Source organism: Fundulus heteroclitus, chromosome 9, assembly GCF_011125445.2.
Source record: "Fundulus heteroclitus isolate FHET01 chromosome 9, MU-UCD_Fhet_4.1, whole genome shotgun sequence".
Lineage (NCBI taxonomy): Eukaryota > Metazoa > Chordata > Actinopteri > Cyprinodontiformes > Fundulidae > Fundulus > Fundulus heteroclitus.
Window position 1 is genome coordinate 35,467,586 of NC_046369.1, and position 16,167 is coordinate 35,483,752.

A 16,167-nucleotide genomic window follows, 5' to 3' on the forward strand; every position below is an offset into this window, starting at 1 on the left:
CGAACATTTACTTTCCTCAAATTTTCCAGTTGTGTCTAGCAAGAGTCAACGCTGAGGCTCTTTAGCTAAAAACAGAGAGGATGTTGCTCCATGGTTGTATTTCTGTCATTGATCTGACCCTGGATAAATTAACACTTACACAAAACCAAAACAATCTGAGCAAATTTAGGTCATGCATTTACACAGCTCTTGTGTATGATGGATGTAGCAGCTATTAAATGTGACTGTAATTCAGTTTCCCTTCAGACTGTGAGTTCTAACTAAGATACATTACATGAAATGAAAAAAAACCTGTCTTCCAGTGTCTGGTTCATGAGCCAGTCTATCAGACCTTTATTCGTGGAACGTTGCCACCATCTGCTGGCTAAGGTGTGCATCACTGATCCTGGTCCCAGTTCACTGTTAGAGTACTGTTTTCAAGTCAACTCGCACAGTACATTTCATGTGCAATGCTCCTCACACCAAAGAAATAAAAAATTTAAAAAACTATGCAAAATTGACTGTATTAATTTTTTACTATGTTTAAGTCATTGTTTGTCATCTATAGAGATCTTCAAGCTTTTTCAGTCCGGGACCCCATTGATTGATGCAGAGGCTGTGTGCGGACTCTCTTCCACAGGTGCATTTTGTGCACAAAAAATAGATGACATCACAAGGAAGAAAACATCATGTAAAACTTCTGAAGTATCATCTCTAGACATTAGCCTGCAAGTTAAAGCAATGGAACACTGACCCTGAACATACCCCAGTATAGGTTAAAAAGTTGGTTTCTTTTATCAAGCATGGATTTGAATCCTATAGAAAATTTGTGGGCATAGCTGAAATAAAAATCATTTGTTTGGAGAGGAAAAGGAGAACTTAATGCATTATTTGTGATGCAACCAGTGAAGCTTCCTGATTTAATCAGTACATGGAGTAGCTTCTCATGCTTTATCTGTCGAAAGCGCTGCCGTGAATGAAACATAGAGTCGAAATATCTAGAGAAAATTTGATGATCATCATCATGGTGGAGCGGCCTTTTCTGAGGCAAAAATGATGGGAAAGCTGCTGCAAGATCATATAATTGACATTTTGGCACCACTGCCATAAAATGAAGGAGGGAGGAAAAATACAGCTAAAATCAGCCATTGTCAGTCAGGCTTTGAACCAGAACATAATATTTCTCATGGCAGTTGCTGGGGATGTTGGCCCTCCTTCACATGGGGACTGAAGGTAATCAACTAATGTGTCCATCTTAGCTATTAAATTCATAAAAAACATGAGATAAAGAGAGACATTCACACTTCTGAAAGAGAGAACTGTAAAAGGGATCACTTTAGCTAACAATGCATAATCTAAAAAAGTTAACTAAATATCTTATTTTTAATTATACACATAACAGACATGTGAATAAGAAGAATATTCAGTTCTTTCTCTGTCACCAGTTCTCTTATTTTCCATGTAACCACAAACACCATAGTGGGTTTACAAGCATTACCAGGGTATAAATGGAACTGCCCCTGCCTACCTCACACCACCACACGAAGCCTCCGCTCCACCACCTCCTTATACTGCCTTCACCAACCCAGGAACAAACTCTGCTCTATGGGAGACAGGGCCTTTCAGGCAGTTGCCCCTCGGCTCAAAAAAAGCATTTTAGAAACTTTAGTGTGATTTTATTTGTGGGATATGGTTAATGGTGATTATAAAATTCTGTTTTTAATGTTTTTAATTCTATTCCAGGGATTGTTTTTAGCCCTCTGCTCTGTAGCACTTTGAGATTTCTTTGAAATGTAAAGTGCATTTTAAATAAAATTATTATAATAAGCACCCCACCCCTGTGTGGAGCAGGGGTGGGGTGCTGTACCTCTGTGACCCCCCCCCCACCCCCCCCACCACCACCACCCCCAACCACTGGGGCTCGCAAGCCCCACGTTGGAAATCTCTGCTCTATAGCACACCAGCTTAATGCCCATCTCTCATATGCGTCATTCTTGACTTTATCTACCCTCAATGGTGAGTTTCCAAGAATCACTTAAAGAATCACCTCGTGTGTAGAAAACACAAGCTTTTTACAGTCTGCAAGGTAATAAAACAACAATGTGAAATAGGTCAAGCAAGTGGAATTGAACTAAAAAAATGGGTTAATCACAGTAAATTTAGGATTGAATGGCTTATGTAAGGTTATGCTTGTTTCAAAAATTTGTCTCAAATTTTATTCTGATGATTTGACATGTTTAATAGTGGTAAAAAAGCAAAAACAGAATAAATCTGAAAGGGGAAGAGGAATTGTTTTTCCCATCACTGTTTGTAAATGGAACATATCTGTTCCCAGTTTTTTTTTCTCGATCACCAGTTTTTTTTTAAAACCACTTAACATCTCATTCTAGGATTTTTACACAGTCCATTTGAAGTACATAATGTTTGTAACGTGTCTTATCTGTGTTACTTTGTGTTTCTGTTAGCACCTTGAATTACCCTGTGTGCGTATGGTGCCATACAGATAAGATTGCCTCACCTAGTATGTGTTATTTTGTCTGATTTTTAGTACTCTGTTTCAACAACCTTTCCCCCATGCTGTTTACTTCCATGAGCTGTTCTATTCAAAATTTAAAAGAGGCGAGTCTAATTTCTTTTATGCTAAACATTCAGATGTTCTTATTTTCCCGTCGTTATTGTCTGTTTCTATAACTGCCTGGGCAGAGATTGGCACCTGCCGAAAGCAATGTTTTAACTCTCCCAAACTTAAATGCGAAACTGTATCAATCAGCAATTCAAATTTGTGTATATATGTATGTTTGTACTGTATATTTGTAGATCTCTGCAATTCTGTTGGAAAAAAAAATACTGTAAATTGATTTAATTAAATTATCAATCAACATAGGAAAGCCTCTTTAGCTCAAACACAATAACCTTTTTATAGGACGCACCTAAAACCACAAAGATATTTTCTAGTGGTATTTCATATATCATCTGTTGCACAGGTTATACAACGGTTTAGTTTTTTTTCTTGTTTGGAAGACTATGTTGCAGGCCAGCAGGGGGCGACATACGCTTTGAGAAGCTTTGAAATTGCTTTGTTGATAAATAGACGTCACAGAAGAAGCATGCTACCTCTCCGAGCTCGTAAAATGCTTATTAGTGAAATAGGAGTCTAGGCTTTATTTTAACGGTATATGTTTTATAGTAAAAAATGTTTTTATGGTATTAGGACCGTATCTTTGACCTCTTAATAAGACATAAAATAGAATAGAAACCGGCTCCGCTTTTTTCATATATGAAGCTAGCACGAGTTCCCTAGTGCTGGTTATTGTTAGCTCAGAGCTAGCCCGTGTTGGTCTGTTTAGCTAACTAGCTGCTGGAACCATTAGTCAATGGCGCTCGGAAGCTAACCGAAAAGGTAGTTTTTAGTCGCAACAGCCAAGACGGTAAGAAGGGACTTGGCCGGGGTGGCCATAGAGTGGCTTTGCTGGCATTAGCAGCGATCTGAGGAGCTCCTGAGCAGCTCGCTGTGTCCAAAGAATGGTTCGCTTGGTTGTTTGATGGGGCTGCTGAGGAGCACGATGCCGCCCAAGATCCAGCTGCTGGCCGTTCTGGCCTTCGGAGTGGCCATGCTCCTTATAGAGAACCAGATCCAGAGACTGGACGAGTCAAGGGCCAAGCTGGGTAAGAGATCCGGAGTTATCTCCCCACACAGCCTGGCTTGTTGCTCTGTGGGTGTGTGGGGTTGCAGCATGTCTGATCTGTTGCAGATTACTAAACTCTTCATTCTTGAAAAAAAAAAAAATAAGTGTTTACATTGATTTATATTCAAATGACATTTTCCCCCGTGGTATACAACATCACAAACAGAATTAAAGCTTGAAGGTCCAAAACTGTGCTTAAAGAAAGATGATTTTAGCGCAGATTTGACAAGTCTTGGTGTCGGATGCCAAAAAAAAGAAAACACTGATGTTTCAATAGCTGTGAAACACAGCTAAAAATGAATACCCAACCAGGTAAATGTCCAAATATAAAGCAGCAGGTTATTAGGAAATCCTAACATTGTGATATTACTGTGCGTCTTGCAATGATGATCATAACTGCAATAAATCCACATCCTCCTCACACTCACATTTTATCACCACGGTCAGTGCCTGCTCCACTTTCCTTAAGCTCTCTGACTTTGATCTATGTTTGTTGTGGACATGAAGGCTATTCTAACATTTAAAAGCAGAATTTTAATGCGTGGGCCTCAAATATAAAATCCATGCATACATTTCTGATAGTGATGAACAAATTATTTTATGCGTTGATAATATGATGATAGTTAAGATTTGATATATTGCGCAGCTCTGTTCAAGAATGTCAAAATAAATGGTGGGAACATTTAGTCATTGGAGTCTTTGAAAAATGTGGACATTTTATCAGAGAAATATGTAGAAACTAAGTTTCCCTCCACTGTCGCTTCATGCTTGCTCAGTATGAGGGATAGCAGCAAAGCCATGTACAATGCAGACAACTCTCCCTGTGGCTCTACGCTTCTCCAGGAGTGAATGCTGCTTGTCGGGACTTTGATGCAATCAACTGGTTCCCTTATATAGGACATTTTTGACCAATCTGTATATTCTGATTGAATTTGACTTTGGAAGGTACCTTGAGATGACATGTTTCATGAATTGGTGCTGTATAAATAAACTTGTAGTATTCCTAAAGTATTGTATCAAAGATCAGCATTTCTTTAAAGTAAATGTTAGATTATTTCTCATAATGTTTTGTTTTAAAATTAGGAAGAAAAAAAAATCCCTAATTGTAGCCAGGCGGCAGCTTGCCACTTAAACTTGTCTCGGTGCAGCATTTACTGGCAGGTTAGATTCTGCACGTGGATGACGGGCTTTTCTTTCACCACGATGAATTGAGTCTTGCAGTCCAACACGTTCTTAAGGATTTCAAAAGTGAAAACAAACTTTTAAAAATGTCCATTCAGCCATTTAACGTTGATTTCCTGCCGTTTGTGTACAGTGCTGTCTGCTGTGGGTCAACACTTTTGTTTTGTCAGGATTTATTTATTTTTTTCATTTAGAAATTTAACAGTTTAGATGCAGAAAGTGATGTGAGGTCTGCTGTCGTATGAGAAGGTTAGTCAGATATTTCAGCAAATGCCGGATCATCTGACTCCGACCACACATATGCGAAACCTTGCAAAAGTATTTATACCCCATATACATTTTTAGGGCAGCGCAACATGGATCAAAAATATTTTTAGGCTGTATACCGACATACAATATTTATGTCCATATGTTTATCTTTTCATAAAGTAATTATAAAATGGCGTCTCGGAATCAAAGTTTTATCCCAAATGTCTCACAGGCACATTTTATTTAACAGCTGTAGATAAATATGAGAAACAGCGTACTGGAATACATAAAATAATAATTCCAGCGTAACACAGACCACCTTGATGGAAACGATATAGTCTCACCTTGTATCACTTGAAAAAATCTCGACATATTGCCCAGCCCTAGTTACAGCTACACCTTTAATGCTTTTGACCAGTTTAACATGATAGACCATCCCAAAGTGGGGCATAGTTCTGAAGCATTTTAACCTAATGTCCCTAAATAAAACCCAATTCACCTGGGTGCCATTATTCTCAGTATAAAGCTGTCCAGTTTCTGGCCTCATTGGTCTGTTGAGCTCTGGTGAACAAACAGCATCATGACGACCAAGGAACCCGGCAGACAGGCCAGGGAGGAAGTTTGGGAGAAGTTTAAACCAGGATTAGATTATAAAAACAATATCCCGAACAAGAACATCTCACAGAGATGTTTAAAGATGTCTCTCCGTCTCAGATGATGAGTTTCACTTTCTGAAATGAGGGACAAAAAACGTTTAACCTTTTTTACAATATTGTCATTTTTGGAGCTATGTTTGCATTAGAATGTCCTAGTCAAAGACCAGATTTGAGTCCAAGCTAAATTCTTTGGGAAGATTATAAAAGTAATGTAATCGGATGTTTCCTTTACGGGCTGAGCTCACAAAAACTAAAGGGCAAAGCTTCCAGTCTCTAGGTGCAAAGCTGCTATATTAAAAACCCTAAAGATGTACAACTACAGGGAAAGGTGTTTCTACAAGGTGATGGTTGAAGGAGCCAAACACAAAGTATGCACAGAAACCTACTATGTTGTGGTGGTTTATTGTTAAAAAATTATGCTAAAGTTCATGTTTTCTGAATATTTTTGTAAGCCCCTGTGTCTGGATATCTAACTCATAAACAGGAGTGTGTCTGTTCATTCGTGATCCATCCATCCCAAACGCGTTTGTTCCTTCACATAGGAGAAGCTTTTCTGTGAGCTCTGAATAGCCGAGCGATGAGACGTCACGGCCGCTCTCCTCTCCTGGATACGCGCTCACTCCTGGAATAGGCTTTAATTAACACTGCTGGGGAGAAAGAAGAAGAGAAAAGACTTCTAATTATGCCCCCTGTCGATATTCTCCTCAAACCCCGAGTGAAGTGTCTGAAAGTTGTTCTGTTTTTAGGAGCTGTGTGGTTTTTATTTAATTACGGTTTGCAAACACGCTGCTCTGACCTTATGTCACATTCATGTGGGAGGAAAGATCCCGGCGTTCACAGCTCTGAGCGCTCCTCTGACAGCTTGAGACGGCACCAGCCACTCCGAGTCCCGTCCACACCTCTCCAAGCTGTTTGCTTATTAATAAACCCAAAGGTAGAGGTTGAAAACGTTTCCGTATTTGAGCAAGATTCTGTTTTTTTTATTATTTTTTTTGCATGTAAATCACGTGGGCGGTTTCATTTGTCCACATTCACCTTTTGAGGAAGTGATGGATTCAAGATGTTTTCCGGAACACATCATCTGACTTTTTTTATTGACCGCATTTTTCTATTGTTAAATCTCCTTGAGACAGACGGTCTTAAGGAGATTTAACATGCTTGATTTAGTTTAATTTCAGTCATCCTAAAATACTCCACACTCAGTTGATCATGTGAAAACGTGGACTGTCACTGTTTATTGCCAGTGTAGTTGCAACTACTTATAATTTTCTTTATTTTTCACCAAAAATCACCGCATTTATTTTACCTTGGTTCTAATCTCCATGTTGATCACTAATGTCTGATGACATATGAACGATTTTTAGCTGTGGTCAAAAAAAGTTAGAAAACACACGTAGGATGGACGTACAGACAATAAAAAATTGAATGGCAAAAGATTGCTGAGTATAGGATAATAATATTGGATACTTGGGATGCTACCGTTTCAAGTGTCAGGAATTCATGCTGTGCATATGAATAATATATTTGGCCAGTGTGATGGATTCTCACGGCCCTTTCTGCCCACAGAGGATGTAGACATTTAGAGGTAGAGCTCAGAAGAGCTGGAAACACGACAGGAACATGCCGGTTAGCGGTAATCAATGTCAGCATTATTATTTTCACCAGTGGTTTTGCAATTAAATATTTTTCCCCACCTCTAGTATTTATCCAAAACCAGTTATTAATTTGCACACCACGTTTAAATGGAGTTTCAGTCTTTGTAATTTGAGCGAAACCTAATTAAATTTACATCATTTGTTGTTGGCTTCAGCTGACAATATCTTATTACGTTTTAGATTGGATCAGTTATAAATCTACCCTCCTAAAATAGTAAGTCGTCAAGAAATTTGTTTTTGAGACCTTTATATATTTACAAAAATAATGAATTAACACGTAGGTGAAATGCCTCAGATGGAATAAAGTCACAGAAATAGATTTAAGTTAGCAGTGTTTAAGCGCTCTGGAGTCCTCATACTTGATAAAGTGCTATATAGCTACAGGCTATTTGATTTACCAGCTTCATTTGAGTTTGTCCTGCCTGCCCACATGACTAAAACTAAATTTGATGAGATTTCTTATCCGTTGTCTCATTGGCCAACTCATTTTTCATTAGTCAACTGAAATGCCAACCATTTCCATCAGCCATTCAGGAGATGAGTGTAGTAATGTATTACTAGCTGGCAAATACACTGAAATATACTCATCGGCTTGCCATCGTCTTCAGCGTTGTTGTTTTTGGTCTCCTTCAGCCCTCTGAGTGGCACTGACCAAATACCGAAGTGGGAAACGCTTTAGGTGACTCGTTTAAGCAGATGTGTCGGTTAGTTCTGTTTAGGCAACGCCCCATGAAGCAAACCTGCAGCTACATGGACTAAAACTGACCAGAATGTTCACCCAGCATCGGGTAACGTTGGCTGCCTTGCTTCTGCCCGCCACAGAACGGACCATTGCCAGGCACGAGGTGGCCGAAGTTGAGCAGCGCCACAGCGAAGACGGCGGCGGGCGGGATCTGTCCCCTGTGGCTGAAAACGACGACACGGTCATCATCTACAACCGAGTGCCCAAGACGGCCAGCACGTCCTTCACCAACATCGCTTACGACCTCTGCAGCAAGAACCGCTTCCACGTGCTGCACATCAACACGACCAAGAACAACCCCGTCATGTCTTTGCAGGACCAGGTAACTAGAGACGGTTAACCGTTCTTCAGATCCTTTCAGTGAGGCGTTGGCCGATCATCTGTTGGACAACGCATCTCGCAGACCTTCGTGTCTAAAAGCGTCTCCCATCCCAACAAAACGCGTCTGAAAGGTCACTTTTATTCTCACTCTCAATGCACTGATACCCTTGCTCTGAGGATTACCCAGAAAACCTTGCTACTCGCATTACTGACTGCAGGCTCAGCCCAAACAGCATATGGTGCCGTTGTCCCATTAGACAGGATTTATCTGTCATTGCCCCACACAGCCTCTTGTTTTGTTCTTTACCTGTGTCACACCTGCGCTGGATTTTCTGGGCCCCCCCAAAAAAAAGAGACTGCTCTCGTGCCCCTGTCGTGCCTTAATGCCCCTTTTAGGGGGACACGCCCTACAGATGGAGAACCGCTAATCTAAGTGTTTCGTAATGCGCCCGTTTCCGTGCCGATACTAATCATACACTGGTGACCAAAGAAAAGAGAGTTTTGCTCCACAGATCCACAGCCTGACGCCTGTGGACGCTTTGATGCCTGCAGCTAAATGTGGGGGTTAAAAATAGAAGCCCGCTGAAGCCACATGTGAATGTGGGTATAAAGCAAGAACACACAAGCTTTATTTAATTTTAAACCTTAGGATTAAACAGTTTATTGCTTTGCAATGAAAAGAACAAAGGATTGTGTTTTTTATTTGTGACTCCATTTACCGTATTTGTCTCTATACGGTAAATTGGGAACAAAAAAGTATATTTGTCCAATCACAGACAGAGATAAACCACTTGTTGCTTTGAATCATTGTTGTTCTAACTGGAAGTTTCACTCCTAAAGCCGACAATTGGTTATTTAATTCAAATTTTGTATTATTATAAAATTAATAATTATATGTGGTAAAATTTAACTTTCTTAATTAGGACTAAACCAATAAGTAAAACGACATTTCAGCCCTTGTTTAGAGACATTTATATTTTAAGTGTCACTTCACTGTTTGGCATAACATTAAACCAGATAATGCCATTAGTATACATGTTAATAGTCTTTATGGAAGTCTACATTTTTTAATAGTTTTATTAGAATTGCTATTTTATAGTGTGCCACTGTGGGCTTCCATTTGCCTGATAATTTGCTGTTGATACACATCAGGAACATATCAAGGATCATTCTATACTGAAATTGTTTCAAAACAAAACACCTTTTGCTCCCTGTGTTATAATTAGCCACATTAGCCTCCAATAGCCTTACAAACAGAGAAGTAATGGAGAGGGCCACTCTGTGGACTCATGGACTTTGATTTCCAAAAAGAATTAGCAAAATGTATTTTCATTTTAAAACAGGACTTTGAAACACTGCGGTACAGTGCGGCCCCTTCTCCAAGAAGCTGTTGGTCCCTGGTTTAGTAGCCCAGTGCTACATTGTTGGGTCCGTTCCCATCACATGCTAATAAGTGGAGCGTATCGCTACACGTTACTTACTTCTCCAGGTGTCGTGTTTTCATCTGCTTTCATCTCCTGGGTGTATTTGTTTGCCGCCTGCTGCACTGAGCACATGCAGCTCAGGTCACACAGCGTAAATGCCCCGCAGCTATACTATTGTTTTGTCTGGCTGCCAGTGCCAAGGTAATATCCTGTTTGCCCCCTCACAATAGCTGCGCCGTGGCCTCACACACTCTGTGAACACGATCAGGCTGAGATGAGGAAAACATTTCAGTCTGCGGTTACATCACAGCCCCACATCTCCCCTTTTGCTGCATTTGCATCCAGGATGCTAACCGGGGTCTTTACATTCAAATGTCTCCACTCTTCATTGCTGTTAACCCAGACTTAAACCCGCATGTACCACAAAGCACACGGTGAACATTTTAATGTTGTCTCTTGTTTGTTTTTTTGCTCCACAATGAACTCCCATTATCTCGGTCTGCAGGTGCGCTTTGTTCGCAACGTCACCACATGGAGGGAGATGAAGCCTGGCTTCTACCACGGCCACGTCGCTTATCTGGACTTCTCAAAGTAAGGCGCTTCATTTCCTGTAATACCATTAATATCCAGATTAGTTACATGCAGTTAGCAGAGCAGATAAAGGGAGGTCATGTATTGATTGCCAACTTGTGCTTTAGTGTTGATTAATAGCATTGTTGTCCTTATCTCCCCTGACTCTATCATCCCAGTGATCGCAGGTAATTATTCTAATGGTCTAAGTGTTTCTCAGAGAGAGAGAGCGACCTTCTGTTGGCGTGCCTCGCCATGACCTTGCCAGCCGTTCACCGGTGGCTGGTTACAATAACACTGCGAATCAGTTCAGAGACTCCAGCTTCACGCTCTGCGGTGGCTGCGCATAGAGCCCAAGCAGTCTGGAAAAGTACACAAGTTGCTATAATTAAGATGGAGAATTAAGGAAAAAACAACTTTCCATACTTTTGTATTTCTTACATTTTTTGTATTTCTTTTATTTTCTAAAGATCAACAGTATAATAATGATGAATGGTTTTCCTTACTGACCAAAAAGTGACCTTTTTACTACCAGTTTGTTTTAAAATGCCAAACAAAGCGCTAAAACTGCTATTTCCAAAGATTTTAGAGACAATCTTAATGGAACTGATAGGATATTTAATTCCTTATGGAGTGTAAATTAGAGGTGAATTGGCCCTTTTACATCACTTTTACATCACAAGCCAATATTAGTATAGTGGTTTTTTTTTACTTTTGCAGCTGCAGATTTTAAGACCCGACTATAACAGAAGCAGGTTTAAGGACAATATTTTGCAGTGGAATGCCTATAATGTTATAATGAATAGAGGGGAAAATCTAAAAATGGAAAGGTGTGGGACTTTGTTATGAAAAAATGTGCATTAACCCCGACTACTATTGATATGGACACTGCTGTCCCACCCACCCACACTTGGAGACTTGGACATTATATCTTGTCTTGGACCTGAGAAAACGAGAAGGGGCCTTGGGATGCAGCTGGTTTGACAAAGAGACCTAAAAAACTTAAAAGAATTATAACATTTCCCTGAAAATAAATGGACAGCTAGTGGAAAGTGACTGGCCTAATTCCTGCTAGAGTTGCATCTATCCATCTGGGAGGACATAAAAACATGGATTACTGATTCCAGGTTACGCCTAGAAGGGAGAGGTTTCATTTTAGAGTTTACCGCAGCATTAATGTGGTTCTCAAACGTAACGGGAATGTCTACTTTACCACCTAGGGTGGTAACAACAGAGATTAAATGAGGGGTAGGGAGGAGAGATCAGCACATACGGAACTGGTGGAACATTTGGGACTGAATAAAATCACCTTGGTTCTATGTTATTAAAGCTAGCCACGATTTGATGTCACTATGACAGCCAAGAAGAGGCTGAATAGAGTAAGCATCAGACTGCTTGAGGGGAAAATAGATTTGATACTCGCCAGTATAATAATAGAACAAAATATTTCCACATATAGTTCCTAATAGAAAAAGGTACAGGAAAAAAGAAGTGGCCCAGGAATAGTTTAAGCAGTTTATTGTATGGAATAAAAACAGTCGTTAAGAGTATTTTATCCAAACTTTGTTCCTCATATAAAAAAGAAAATAATGGCACTATATCCATTTACTTGTTTTTGTTTAGATTTGGTGTGAAAGGCAAACCCATGTACATAAATGTGGTGCGGGATCCGATAGAACGCCTTGTGTCCTACTACTACTTCCTGCGCTTTGGTGACGATTACAGACCAGGCCTTCGACGGAGAAAACAGGGGGATAAGAAGGTCTGTGTTGTATCAATCACTTGTTTTACAGCTTGTGTTTTCTTTAATTTTGTTTTTAAATCTGGGTCTACAGTAACTGTTAACCTCTGGTTTGTTTCAGAGCTTTGATGACTGTGTTTCATCAGGAGGGTCCGATTGTGCTGCTGAGAAGCTTTGGCTTCAAATCCCCTTTTTCTGTGGGCACCATTCAGAGTGCTGGTAAGTGGGCCTTTCCTCATACCTGCTTTGACGATTCTAATCAAAAGCAATGAATGGGTTTCTCACCACTGCGCGGTCTGGACAGTATTGCCACCTTTCGGACTGGTGTGAAACTGTAGAGCAAGTCAAATTCTTAGATGCAGATGATTTAAATAAGCTTCCAGACAGGCATGAGCAGGATCCCAACAATCCTGCTGGTATATAAACTACAGGAAACATGTTTGGTGTGTTTTGTGTGCAGGAATGCAGGTAGCAGATGGGCTCTGGAGCAGGCCAAATACAATCTGGTGAACGAGTATCTGTTAGTTGGAGTAACCGAGGAGCTGGAGGACTTCATCATGATCCTGGAGGCGGCGCTGCCACGCTTCTTCAAGGGAGCGGCAGAACTCTACAGAACAGGTAGCAGCAGAGGCATATCCTGTTCTGGTGATCTCTTATGCTCACCATCCATGTGAAAGCCAGACATTTGAGGCTTTTAAAAGTTCACAAGAAGTTTTTGTTTTAATGCTGGAAAGGATTAGACAACAAATGACAAAAAAATGGGTGCACAAGTTTAGATTTACTTAACTAAAAGGGCTCAAAAGTTATACAAAGAGGATTAAGATTACAAATATATAAATATTTAGTTAGATGTCCCTTTACAAGATCAAAGTTGCATGTTAATTAAACACTTTTTGGAGCCATCAACAAGCCTCTGGTAGATTTTTGTAAACTTTATACATCAATAGCGGACTTTATAAAGAGTGGTGTTAATGTTGTCCAAGTACCGACCCAGTTTCTAAACGTAGTTCAGACATTTTTAGTAGAGATGAGTTCAGGTCATGCTAGCCCTGCTTTGTGGCTTTGGGCTTGTTCTAATGCATTAAACTTGCCTTTGTGCGTTCACAAACACCTGAGAATCCACCTTGTCCGATGTCTGAACCAAAAATGGTTCGGGCCAATCACGTTGCAGTATTGTAGTTTAAGGCGGGACATACCGGTGCGACGAAAGCAAGAGCGGCTGAGCCCAAAGCCGAACCAACACAAGCATGGCAGCGCAGGAGGACACACGCGTAGCTGCTGCTTTCACACCTGTTTTGTCAGAATCCACAATTTCATATTTGATTCAAGGAGTCTTTATTGTCACCGTGTGTTACCATGGTGAAATTTCTCTTTGGACACTCTGGCTAAGAGTATGCATAATGGACAAACAGGCAATGAACAAGGGTCACAGTTTTTTCACATTCTAAAATGATGAACAAGATAGAACAGCAAGAAGTGTTTTGACTAGCTTACCTTCTTGTGGTTTCTCATGAGGTCTGCTGCTCAGTACGTTTTAATTTAATACCAAGATTGGCTACAACCAACCTTTGGTATGTGGACACTAGGTGTCACTTTGCCCAATCAGCTCAGAAAGTTCTTCTGAAATTCGCTGCTTTCCCCAAACAGAGTCAAATGGAACTAGAGTGCTACACATTATCAATCTGGCTTGCCAGCTTACTGTCAGTATGAATTAAAATTTAACTTGTTATATTATTTGATATACATCACACCTAACGAAGTTGCAGGATCAGCCAAATATATACACACAAACATAAAATAGGGTAAATGCACTACTGTTACCACTGTTTAAAAAGACAAATAATTACTTGTTTTTTGTATGTATTCTCTGCCCTGCGGTGCTGCAGAATAAGCTGTTCTTACCCATAAGATTTACATTTGTAAAGCAAAAAACCTGATCAACTTCTCCAAGCGGAAGAATGGTGAAAAATAGTTTTTCCACATAAAATTGTTCAAATGTTGCTGTATTGTCTGCAGTACAATAGAAATAATGTCATTTCTTCCTTTATTAATTCATTTAAAAAACAGGCTAGCATTTAGCTTCTGTACATTCTGTATGTTCTGTGTTTAAAAGGCGGGTCTGTCCTATAAAAAACAACCAATCTAAAGGAGTTCCACCAATCCTTAAATATCCAGCCCCGGAGCTTGTTGATGGCTACAGAAAGCATGTGTTTTTTGTTGTTTGTTTTTTTCCAGCCTGCTTCATATTGGTAGAGTTGTATGTTTACATTGGACGTATAATTTCAGCCCTGTGTGCACTAGATGTACATATGTCATCCTGGACATGACAATCCTACGTGCTTAAATAGTAGTCAGGTGGACTTGTTTTGTTTCTTGGAGACGTTTCACCTCTCATGGAGAAGGCCTCTTCAGTTCTGAACATGGTTGGAAGCTCCAGGCTTATAAACTGTAGTCAGAACAATCCCACTAATGGGGCCATTAAGGTCGGAGCGGTTAGAGTCTCTGGCTCTTCCCACCATCCAGCTCAATGTTCGGGTTGTTTTTAGCTTTATGCCAGGTGTGTTGTTCCAAACCTGTGCACCAAGTTCTTGTTATTCAAAATAACTCAAGTTGTTTGTTGCATATTTAATTCACCTTACAACCAGAACAGTTGTAATGCAGCCTCATAGGCTGGTCTATCGTGGAATCCATGGAGATGATGAGTACAGGCAAACTCTCCCTGGCATTGTAAATTCCTCTCTTAAAATGTTCATTGGCCCTTAATGAGTTTAATCACAGAAGTCGTGTTATAGACCCATAACTGCTATTCCCATAATGACACGTTCATTAAAACTTCTTGTGTTGCTCCCAGGCAAAAGGTCCCATCTAAGGAAGACCACCGAGAAGAAGCCTCCCACCAAGGAGACAATCGCCAAGCTGCAGCAGTCCGACATCTGGAAAATTGAGAATGAGTTTTACGAGTTTGCGCTGGAGCAGTTCCAGTTCGTGCGAGCTCACGCCGTCAGGGAAAAGGACGGGGAACTGTATGTGTTGGCCCAAAGCTTCTTCTATGAAAAGATCTACCCCAAGGTGAACTGAGGGCGGCGCCTGAAAAACGGGGAGGTCAGGCTGCGAAGGAACTCTGACAGAGACGCTTCACAGAGGGGGATATACACAAAGTGATTTCACTGGATTTGCTGCTGGCTCTTCTGTTGAATTACAATGAGAAATGTTAGAAATGTTGTTTTACTTTTTATTTTATTTTTCTGAAGCAGCTGATGAGAAAACTAAAACGTGTACTAAAAATCTGTGCTGTAAAGAAATAATTTCTATTAGTTGACTTACCACCAGGAGGCAGCAAATGAAATCTAGCTCAACACTTAAAACCTGTTCACAACTCGGATTCTGTAGAAAAACAAAATAACTTCTGCTTTGATTTGTGCACCAAAGCTTGTTTACAAATTCCTTTTGGTATTGATGCATTGGAAACCGTTTATGGACCAAAAGGTGAGGGGGGATAGAAAAAACACAGATATGAATGGACCACTGTAACGTTTGCTTCCTGGTTTCCATTTTTGATTTATTGAGATGGTCTTTGATTTTAAAACAGGTATTGTCCGTGTTCTGTCACAGAAATAGTGCTGTGTGTTTTTGAGCAATCTGTTAGCTGCTGTTCTTGGAGCTGGAGCCAGAGAAAAGGCACTAATCAGAATGGAACACAGTCTGGATGTACAGGGTGATTTTAGCCAGAAGGAGACTGATAGTGCCTTTATTGTAATAGGACTCTTTTTGTCCACTCACATTTTCACTCATTTGTGTCTTCTGACTGAGTTCTCTGTTGATTCCCACATCCGACACAAACATTCTGACATAAAAGAAAACATGACTGCAAAATGCTTGGCTCCTGTAATCTTCATTTGCCTTCATTTATCTGCTGGATGACTTTTTCTTCAGGGTCCAAAGTTGACTGCACTTTGAATTGT

General features: G+C 40.2%; 1 protein-coding gene across 1 annotated transcript; it reads left to right on the top strand.

Annotated features, from left to right (window-relative positions):
- The first annotated feature begins 3,061 nt into the window (after nt 1–3,061).
- hs2st1b (heparan sulfate 2-O-sulfotransferase 1b) lies at nt 3,062–15,698 on the top strand. The gene is made up of 7 exons (XM_012862864.3): nt 3,062–3,645; nt 8,230–8,471; nt 10,400–10,485; nt 12,088–12,226; nt 12,327–12,424; nt 12,666–12,823; nt 15,057–15,698. Exons 1-7 carry the CDS (start codon nt 3,522–3,524, stop codon nt 15,281–15,283), a joined length of 1,074 nt encoding a protein of 357 aa, XP_012718318.2. The 5' UTR covers nt 3,062–3,521; the 3' UTR covers nt 15,284–15,698.
- Nucleotides 15,699–16,167: the final 469 nt, after the last annotated feature.